The sequence below is a fragment of the Rhinopithecus bieti genome, unplaced genomic scaffold (assembly GCF_001698545.2).
Source record: "Rhinopithecus bieti isolate Rb0 unplaced genomic scaffold, ASM169854v2 scaffold_495, whole genome shotgun sequence".
Lineage (NCBI taxonomy): Eukaryota > Metazoa > Chordata > Mammalia > Primates > Cercopithecidae > Rhinopithecus > Rhinopithecus bieti.
Genome location: NW_016803120.1, coordinates 1,278,061 through 1,289,194, shown reverse-complemented (window position 1 = coordinate 1,289,194; position 11,134 = coordinate 1,278,061). Strand labels below are relative to the sequence as shown.

At 38.9% G+C, this 11,134-nt stretch overlaps 1 protein-coding gene across 1 annotated transcript in view; it reads left to right on the top strand.

The window, feature by feature from the left end:
- The window catches only part of GANC (glucosidase alpha, neutral C), a 96,280-nt gene that overhangs the window by 20,429 nt on the left and 64,717 nt on the right, over positions 1-11,134 (top strand). The window contains exons 5-6 of the mRNA XM_017855577.1: positions 4,792-4,974; positions 9,578-9,623. Coding sequence (XP_017711066.1) covers positions 4,792-4,974; positions 9,578-9,623 — 229 coding nt within the window. The remainder of the gene's footprint in view (positions 1-4,791; positions 4,975-9,577; positions 9,624-11,134) is intronic.

The following is an 11,134-nucleotide window of genomic DNA, read 5'->3' as shown; positions in this document are numbered from 1 at the left end:
TAGTTCAACCATTGTGGAAGACAGTGTGGCAACTCCTCAAGGATCTAGAACTAGAAATACCATTTGACCCAGCCATCCCATTACTGGGTATATACCCAAAGGATTATAAATCATGCTGCTCTAAAGACACATGCACACATATGTTTATTGTGGCACTATTCACAATAGCAAAGACTTGGAACCAACCCAAATGTCCATCAGTGACAGATTGGATTAAGAAAATGTGGCGCATATACACTATGGAATACTATGCAGCCATAAAAAAGGATGAGTTCATGTCCTTTGTAGGGAAATGGATGTAGCTGGATACCATCATTCTCAGTAAACTGTCATAAGAACAGAAAATCAAACACCGCATGTTCTCACTCATAGGTGGGAATTGAACAATGAGAACACTTGGACACAGGAAGGGGAATATCACACACCAGGGCCTGTTGTGGGGTGGGGGGCGGGGGGGGAGGGATAGCATTAGGAGAAATACCTTATGTAAATGATGAGTTAATGGGTGCAGTACACCAACATGGCACACGTATACATATGTAACAAACCTGCACGTTGTGCACATGTACCCTAGAACTTAAAGTATAATTTAAAAAGTCAGTATATTATAATGAGAAATTAATTCAGTTATGATAGAATCATCAGAAGTTTAAAATACATCTATTCACTGAGCCACACTATGTGCCAATAACTTAGTAAACATAATTTTTTTAAATTTAATTTTATTCTTTGATAGAGACAGAGTCTTGCTGTGTTGCCCCAGCTGGTTTCAAACTCCTGGCCTCAAATGATTCTCCCTCCTCTTCCTCCCAAAGTGTTGGGGTTATCGGCATGAGCCACGATGCCTGCCCTGAATAAGAACTTAAAAGAGACTGTTTCTGAAGTCTTTGGCAGTTTGGCAATTGAGTCAATGCATACATATAGCCTGGCTACAATATGTTATTTTCTGCTATCCTGAAGAATAGTACAGCCTTCACAATTTTTATACTTGTGTTCATAAGTAAGTTAATGTGTAATTTTCTCTTTCTGTGCTGTCTTTGCCGTGGTTTAGGGTCCAGGTGATAATTCACTTGGTATGGTAAATATGGTATTAGTTCTGCTTCTGTTCTGACTGCTTTCTGGAGGGCCTTTGGCTACTGTAGTAACTGGAAAGCTAAAAACTACATTTCTTCATTTCCCAGACTCCCTTTTGCTACAGGTTCTGATGTAATTCAGTTTCCACCTGTCAGATGCACTTAAAAAACCTGGATTTCAGAACTGAGTTCCTCTTTTTGCTTATATGGATTTTGCACCTGTAGAGTGACTCTAAGGCCATTAGTTAAGGCCATGATTTACTCATCTCTGATTTATAGCTAAGGTGGCATGATCCCAGAGCCCAGCAGTTATCATAGTGACTTCTGATAACTCAACTTCTTGATTCTAGCTAAGATAGAAGGTCAATTGGCCATACAGTTACACAGTATTTTTCTAGGGGTCATTCCTGGACATGCAGCCTGGAACCTACTACCTCAGCCCTTCCCATGATGTTGTAAGCAACAGATTATCCATATGAAGTCATTTATTTTCTGCTTAAAATAGCCAGAGCTGTTTTTGTTTTCTACAATAGAGCCTTGGTTGATATAGTAGTTGCTGTTAGAAATGAATATAAGCAACAGCCCCTCAAGGATGGGAATATGAGATTGACTGGCTGACCTAGCTGGATTTGGAGGCAGTGAGGACGTATTTACCAATAGAGGATGGGATACTATTGTTACAGGCTGAATTGTGTTCCCCCAAAATTTCAGGTGTTGAGCCCTAACCTCTAGTACCTCAGAATGTGACTATATTTTGAGATAGGGCCTTTAAAGCAGTAAATAAATTAAAATGGGGTGATTAGGGTAGGCCCTAATCCGTTAAACCGGGTGCCCTTGTAAGAAGCGGAGATTAGGACACAGACGTAGGCACAGAGGGACAATCACGTGAAGATACAGTGAGAAGGCAGCCACCTGCAAGCCCAGGAAATAGGCCTCACAAGAAACCCAACTTTCTGACACCTTGATCTTGGACTTCTAGCCTCCAGAATTAAGAGAAAATAAATTTCTGTTGTTCAAGCTACCCAGTTTGTGATATTTTCTTATGGTAGCCCTGCCAAACTAATACATCTAATAATAGACCACAAAATTCTGTGGCAACGTTACTTAAATGACTACTGGTGGTCAACTAAAATAAAGTGGCCCATTGAAAGCAGACCAAGAGATAGGGCCGTACTGCATCATGATTATCATGCAGAATTTAGAGCTCTGAGGTGGCTTGGCTCCTTCAACTTCACTGAAGAGTTTAAAGAAAGAAAACTGTAGTCTCAGGGCTTTAAATTCTTAGCTCAAGGTATTGTCAGAAGATGGATAATTTTCTGTGACAATCCTAAAAGTCCTCTTATCTTCTGTAACTGCAGGTACATGTAGCTGAAAATCAGAGGCAGAGTTTGATATTGCAGGCTCTGAATTAGGCCATAAGTTGAATTCATAGCCTCATCAGGTCTGTGAATTTCAGGCATTAACTGGGAAAACCTAGAACTCTTCAAAATTGAATAGCAGGCTGAGTGCAGCAGCTCACACCTATAATCCCAATACTTTGGGAGGCCAAGGCAGGAGGATTGCTGGAGATCAAGGGTTGTAGACCAGACTGGACAACAAAGTGAGACTGCGTCTCTAAAAAAGATTTAAAAATTAACTGGGCATGGTAGCACACACCTGTAGTCCTAGCTACTCAGGAGGCTGTGGTGGAAGGATCACTTGAGCCCCGTGGTTCAAGGCCACAGTGAACTATGATTGCACCACTGCACTCCAGCCTGGGTGATGGAGCAAAACCCTGTCTCTAAAAAAAAATCAAGTTTTTAAAAATTGAATAACAGTATTTGGGAAGAGTTGGATAATTCTAAATAGTCAAACCTCAAAATTTCACTGGCCCTCCCATTTCAGCAGAAGCAACCCCTCCTATGAAGGGAAGTGAAACTGATCCTGCCTTGCTTGGATACCCTATATTGACCTCACCTAAAATATACGTGCACAGGGATTCAAGTGCTCCTTGTGCCCAACCCCTACCACCCTTCACTGCCTCCAGACCCACCATCAAAGTCAGATCTCAACATTCCCAGAGAGCCAATTACAGACAAACCCAGGGGGAGAAGGCTTGCATGCCTGAAAAATTATAAGACTACATAATGGCAAAAACAAACAAACAAACAAACAAAAAAAAACTGGGAAATATGCATGGAAATGGTTTCCGAGGAATTCCTAGACCAGAAGGAACTTAATTGTAGATCAGGCTAAATTTGTTGACACAGGAACACGTACCAGAGAATGCAGATTTGATATGCTAGCTTGGGCAGCTGAGAATGGCTCTAATTGATGGCTTAGTTGGTTAATTATCATCTGAACTCAGCTATGGATTCTTCTGAGTGAAGCTGAGATATCAGGAATTCCTTGGCATGGTATAGAGGAAATGATCCACAGACTTAGAGAGATAAAGATGTTGGAGTGGATTTGTTTCATGCAACCAACTCATCTAGCCCCTCTGGATTCTGTTCCCCATGAGATCCAGAACATACCCCCTTCACTGAGAAACTGATAAGGGAGTACTTGGAAAGCACTGTAGTGAACATCTTCCTTTTGTGGGCTGGAGATAATGGTGGGAAATGATGCCAGTAAAATCGTCTCCCTGATTTCAGTGGAGATAATGAGACTCCAAGTAGCAGAGGCAGAGTAGAAACATTTAGTTGTCAGAGACAAGGTGAACATAATTCCATTATGTGTGGTAGGGCCCATGTAGTACTCAAAATGGTTTAACGCTTGGGGCAGTAAGCAATTTATGGCGGGGTGCATTAGACTGACAAATACGAACCACAGTCCTACTTAATGGAATAATCAAAAGAACTCTGTCTAGGTTCATTGAACAGTGAGAGACAGCCTCTCAGCCTTCTCCAGAGTTAATTTCCAGATCCGAAGCATCTTGCTTGAAGAGGAGACATAGAATCCATGGAGAAGGACTGAAAAGACGTAATAAGAACCTAAACTGTCTCTTTTTACCTTCCTTAAAGAGTCCTGTGAACATTTACTAGGCACACTGTGCACTGGAGAAAGGGAAATATCTAGCTTTGAGGGATTTTAAGTGCTGTGTCTGAGCTTACATAATTCTTGTGGATCTAAAACATCCTAACAGTGTACCTGTGAAATTGGAGGCTGGTGGGAATCAGGCAATAAATAGGTAAATAAAAATTTGACCCGATTCCATCTCGCTGTGGACCCACTCTATGTTATTTCCTCGGTTTCTGAGTATGTGGTTGGAATGAGAAAGAAAAACAATATTTAGATTTTGCACACCAAAATCTAGAAAGTTACTAGACATTCCAGATCAAGGTAATGATGATGACGATGATGATAACGAACATTTATTGTTTTTTTTTTTTTAAATGTGTCTGGCACTGTGTCAAGAGCTTTACACATGTGATCTCATTTAATTCTCTCCAGAAATTTTGTTGTTCCTTTTGTTATTTTCACTTTACAGATAAGGAAACCAAAACCTAGAAAGGTTGGATAACTTTGTTATCTGAAGTTATAAAGTGTATGTAGAGTTATGCTCAATTTAAGTTCTTTGGCACCAAAGCCAATGCTCTCGTTAACATTTCTCTATTGCCCTATCTATGGCTATGTCACATGAATAGTGATTTACTAATTAATTACTTGGAAGTACAACTCACATAAGGCCATGTAAACCTATAGCGGCTTGTTTTTCTCTTCCTGCTTTGTTTTCTAGGCTGATTTCATGCTCAGGGGACACAGGGAGTCTGATATTGGCAGATGGAAAAGGAGGCCTGAAGTGCCATATCACAGCAAACCCATTCAAGGTAGACTTGGTGTCTGAAGAAGAGGTTGTGATTAGCATAAATTCCCTGGGCCAATTATACTTTGAGCATCTACAGATTCTTCACAAACAAAGGTATTCTTATGCATTACTTGACACATAAAGACCTTAACATAACCTGATTAATGAATATCACTTGCCTAAACAGATAACATATCACCATAGAAAATTGGTTTGCCTTATTTACTCTAGTATTGTTTTTGAGAAATTTTATCTTTTCACCTGTGAAGGTGAATACAGGCTTTATGACAAAAATAATTCCCAAACTTTTATGAATGTTACACTCTTAACATGTCCTGTGTGTGACTGATGGCATTCTCTACCCTACACACTCTTCTATAAAAGCACCCTGTTGACCCGACAAATGTTAATGTGAACTAGCATACCTTCGTAATTTCACTTCACTCCCTTACAATAACACAGATTACCCTAGACTTGAATAGTTGTCCAGGAATTTTCTGGGACCATCTGCTTGATCAAAGCTGTTTGTGTGGGCGCTCACGTGAATAAGGAGGTGGTGGTAAGGAAAAGATTCTTCTTTCATTCTTACCAATACTGTTTTAAAATATTTTAGTCTATAGTTCTTTCTATTTCTATCACAATAATAAACATATTATATGGTCTGCAGAAAACATTCAACATTCCTTATTCCAACATAGTGATTTTTCTGAGTTTCAACTCATTTGTATTTTAAATTTTGATATTAAAATATCATTTTCTCATCTCAGAACTTATACTTGTTCATCATAGGCAAATTAGAAAATATTGAAAAGAAGAAAATTTAAAATCCCTATAATCTCTCCACCTACTCTGTTAGTGTCTTATGAATATCCAAGTACTTGTTTAACTGAAAAATACTAATAATAGCATAACAAATATCTGTGTACCCACTACCCATGTTCTTTATATTTAAAGCCTTTTTTCTAGCCAGGTGCAGTGGCTCACGCCTGTAATCATAACACTTTGGGAGGCCGAGGTGGGCAAATCAGTTGAGCCCAAGAATTTGAGGTCAGCCTGGGCAACATGGTGAAACCCTGTCCTACAAAAACTACAAAAAAATTAGCTGAGTGTAATAGCACGTGCCTGTAGTCCCAACTACTTGGGAGGCTGAGGTGGGAGGATCACTTGAGCCCAGGAGGTCAAGACTGCAATGAGCTGTGATTGTGCCACTGCACTCCAGCCTGGATAACAAAGTGAGATTCTGTCTCAAAACAAACAAACAAACAAACAAAAAAAAAAAAACGCTTTTTTTTCTTTTGTAAACCCCCATGATTTTGTTCTGTTTTCTTTTAAACGTTGTTTCTTTCCTAAGTTGATCCTTTTACTTACTTATGTAGAAGAGGCACATGGTACAGAGGAGTATATATTAATACACATTTCTATATAATAGTAGTAAAGAATTTCCTTCCCCCTTTGTCCTCTAGCTACCCACTTTCCATCCTTGAAAGTAATGTGTTCTGGCTGGGTGCAGTGGCTCATGCCTGCAATCCCAGCACTTCGGGAGGCCAAGGCAGGCGGATCACCTGAGGTCAGGAGTTCGAGACCAGCCTAGCCAACATGGTGAAACACTATCTCTACTAAAAATACAAAAATTTAGCCAGGTGTAGTAGCGCGTGCCTGTAGTCCCAGCTACTCAAGAGGCTGAGGCAGGAGAATCACTTGAACCCGGGAGGCGGAGGACATGCCACTGCACTCCAGCCTGAGCAACAGACCAAGACTCTGTCTCAAAGAAAAAGAAAAAAAAGAAAGTAATGTGTTTCCAGTTTTTTTGTGTATCCTTTCAGAAACAATTTATGTATATACATTTTATATATATTCTTTGACTTTTCCTTTCCTGACACAAATGGCGCCACCTTTACACATTATTCTACACCTTGCTTTTTTTCTCTTAACAATGTGATAATTCTTAATTTCTTTAAAGCAGCTACATAATTTCTGTTATATGGCTGTACTGTGATTCACTGAGTAAATTCTCTATTGAGGAATTTAAAGTTGTTTCTAATCTTGTTTTACAACTAGTTTACTAATAACCTTGAATATGTGTCATTGTGCAGATATACAAGTATATTTATAGTATAGAGTCATAAAAGGATAGTTGTTGATCAGATGGTTTGTGCATTTGTAGTTTTTTCTTTTTTTTTGAGATGGAGTCTCGCTCTGTCGCCCAGGCTGGAGTGCAGCAGCATGATCTCAGCTCACTGCAAGCTCCGCCTCCTGGGTTCATGCCATTCTCCTGCCTCAGCCTCCCAAGTAGCTGGGACTGCAGGTGCCCGCCACAATGCCCGGCTAATTTTCTTTTTGTATTTTTAGTAGAGAGGGGTTAGGATGATCTCAATCTCCTGACCTCATGATCCGCCCGCCTCAGCCTCTCAAAGTGCTGTGATTAAAGGCGTGAGCCACCGTGCCCGGCCTGTAGTTTTCATAGGTATGGCCAAATTGCCTTCCATAGAGGTTGTACTGGTAGTTATAGTTCCATGATTTACATTTATATTTATAATTATATTTGTGTTAGAAAAGTCAGATGATCTAACTGGAAAAAATTTTAAGTTAGATTTTAACCTCATAACATTAACAAAAATAAATTGCAGGTGAATTAAAATTAAACATAACAAGACAAAATAGAAGAAAATATAGAACAATATTTTGTAATTCTGATAGTGTGACATAAACTGAAGAGCCATAGGAAAAGATTGATGCATTTGGTTACTTACACATTTTAAGCTTTGATTCCACTCAGAAAGCAACACAAGAAAAAAAAAATAAGCTTTATTATAGACACACACACACACACACACAGCATGAACAAAATTAAAAGTCAAGGACTTCCAGTTTCCCATCTGGCATGTAAGGAGGTTAGAAGTCACTACTCCATCCTAACAATGGCTAAAAAGCTCAACAAATCAGTTTTTGCCTTATATAGTTTGATGTTCTGTTAGACTCATACACACATTAAGGATTGTTATGTTGGGCTGGGCACAATGGCTAATGGCTGTAATCCCAGCACTTTGGGAGGCCAAGGCAGGCAGATCTTCTGAGGTCAGGAGTTCAAGACCAGCCTGGCCAACATGCTGAAACTCTGTCTCTACTAAAATATGAAAATTAGCCAGGTGTGGTGGCATGTACCTGTAGTTCCAGCTAATTAGGAGGTTGAGGCAGGAGAATCGCTTGAACCCGGGAGGTGGAGGTTGCAGTGAGCCGAGATCACGCCATTGCACTCCAGGCTGGGTGACAAGAGTGAAATTCCGTCTCAAAAAAAAAAAGATTGTTATGTCTGCTTGGAGTATTAATCCCTTTATCATTATGTAATATCCCTCTTTATCCCCCCAAATTTTCCTTGCTTTGAAATCTGTTCTGTCTGAAATTAATACATCTACTCTTACTCTCTTTTGATTGGTGTTAGCATAGTATACTTACCTTCAGAGGTAACCAGTTTACTAAATTTTGTGTTAATCACTTTCTTGGGTTTGGTTTGGTTTTAAGACGGAGTTTCATTGTTGTTGCTCAGGCTGGAGTGCAGTGGTGCAATCTTGGCTCACTGCAACCTCCGCTTCCCAGGTTCAAGCAATTCTCCTGCCTCAGCTTCCCAAGTAGCTGGGATTACAGGCTCCCACCACCATATTCCAGCTAATATTTGTATTTTTAGTAGAGACAAGGTTTCACCAGGAGTTCAAGGCTCGTCTTGAACTCCTGACCTCAAGTAATCTACCCACATCGGCCTCTCAAAGTGCCCAGATTATAGGTATGAGCTGCTGCACCCGGCCTCCTTGGGGTTTTTAATTGCATTCCCACATATGTATGAATTTCCAAACAACATATTATTTGGATTTACCTTTTCTAAAAAAGCTTTTATGTAATAAAAGTATGCTGTATTTATTCTTTTGTAATATATTTTTCACTCAAATTTTTTTTCTTTTTCCATTTCTTTTTTTTTTGGAGACAGGATCTCACTATGTTGCCCATTAAATGTATAAAAGTTAGCCTACATCATTCATGCTCATAGAAATACAAACTGAAATACATTTATTTTTTCTACAATTTTAGATTTGGCAAAAACTGAAAGATTGATAAAATCCAACATTGTTCAGAATGTGGGGAAATGAGCGCTCAAATACAACTATAGGTGGAAGACTAAATCATCACAGTCATTCCAAAAGACTGTACATTATGGTGCTGTGTTCTGGGAGTGAGGAGAGTCACACTGATTGAAGGGAGCTATGTTCTACCTTGCTTACTTAGGTTTTGTTGAAATATTATGAGCATGTTTAACATTTATAATAAAAAATGATAAAAGCATTTTTTAAAGAGTTAACAAAATTAAAATACATCTACATTAAGAAATGAAGCTATTAGATTAATATTCATCATTACTGTCCAATTTTATAAACTCATTTTAAAATTTTTTTTTATTGTTTAAAGATGACATCTCACTATGTTACCCAGGCTGACATCAAACTCCTGCGTTTAAGTGACACTCTAGCCTCAGCCTCCCAAGTAGCTGGGATTACAGGCAGGCACCACTGCACCTGGCTTCATTTTTATTTTTATAATGATGTTATATTTAATATGTTAAAGATATAACTTATGGGGTCTCAAAAGTTGGAAATGAAAATCTTTATCATTGAACAAAATTCTATCAGTCTTGCCATTGAGTGAAACAACTTTATTTATGTTAAAACAGAGCTGCTAAAGAAAATGAGGAGGCGGCATCAGTGGATACCTCTCAGGTAATCTAGATTGATCCATTTATTGTTATCTTTTTCACCATCATCATAATGATAGGGCATGTAAGGAATTCTCTTTCTTCCTTCTACAGAAGGGTGTTTGTTAAATGATCTACTGCATATAAATAGGACCACCTGTTTCTTTGGCTCACCTTATCATCTCATTCATTCATTCATTCATTCATAAAAACAGATGCTTCCTGAGTGCCTGCCTTTTACCAGGCATTATTGCTAGGCAAGGAGAATCAGCCTTGAATAAAACAAATCCCAAACCTGTTCTCATGGAAATTAGAATCTACTGGGAAAGATAGACATTAAGTAAGTAATTACAAGCATGAAGAGTGTTACAAAATTGTGCTACAGAAGAATACAAGCGATCTGGCCTAGATGACGGTCAGGAAAGACCTTCTGAGGGAAATAATGTTAAAGCTGAAACTGATGTGTTAGTATACACAAGTCAAAAAGTGGGGAAAAGAACATTCCAGGTAGAGGGAACTGCATATTCAAAGATCTGGAGGTAGGACAGAGCATATTCCATTTGAAGAAATGGAATATGTATGCCATATATATTTATTTTAGCTGGAGAAAGGAAAGCAAAGGGGAAGGTGGTATGTAACGAGGCTAGAGAGATAGGCAGGGCAGTGCTGTGGACATATTTGTAATAATTATTTTATCTAACAATTATTTGTTAAGTACCTCCTATATCCCAGTCTCTTTTCATGGAATTGGTGAGACATCATTGAAAAATATAAGTCCCCCATTTATCATGGAGCTTACCTTCTTCCAAGCCATGTTAACCTTTCTGAGTTTGTCCTAAGAGCAAAGGAAAACTCTGGAACGGTTCTAAGTAGCAGAGATGCATGGTCTTATTTCTATTTTAAAAAGATTATTTTGCTGAATTGTGAAGAATGGACACTCCAGAAATCATCTCTCTCTTCATTCCCAGTCAGATATATTTTCAAAAGAGCACTTTTCACGGTATTGATTCTTCCTATCCATGAGGATGGAATGTTTTATCATTGGTGTCCTCACTTGTTTCCTTGAGCAGTGGTTTGTAGTTCTCCTTGAAGAGGCCGTTCACATCCCTTGTTAGCTGTATTCCTAGGTATTTTATTCCCTTTGTAGCAATTGTGAATGGGAGTTCATTCAGGATTTGACTCTCTGATTGTCTAGTTTGGATGTAAAGGCATGCTTGTGATTTTGCACATTGATTTTGTATCCTCAGACTTCGCTGAAGTTGCTTATCAGTTTAAGGATTTTGGGGCTGAGATGATGGTATTTTCTAAATATAAAATCATGTCGTCTACAAACAGACAATTTGACTTCCTCTCTTCCTATTTGAATACTCTTTATTTCTTCCCCTTGCCTGATTGCCTTGGCCAGAACTTCCAATTACTATGTTGAATAGGAGTGGTGAGAGAGGGCATCCTTGTCCTGTGCTGGTTTTCAAAGGGAATGCTTCCAGCTTTTGCCCATTCAGTATGATATTGGCTGTGGGTTTGTCATAAATAGCT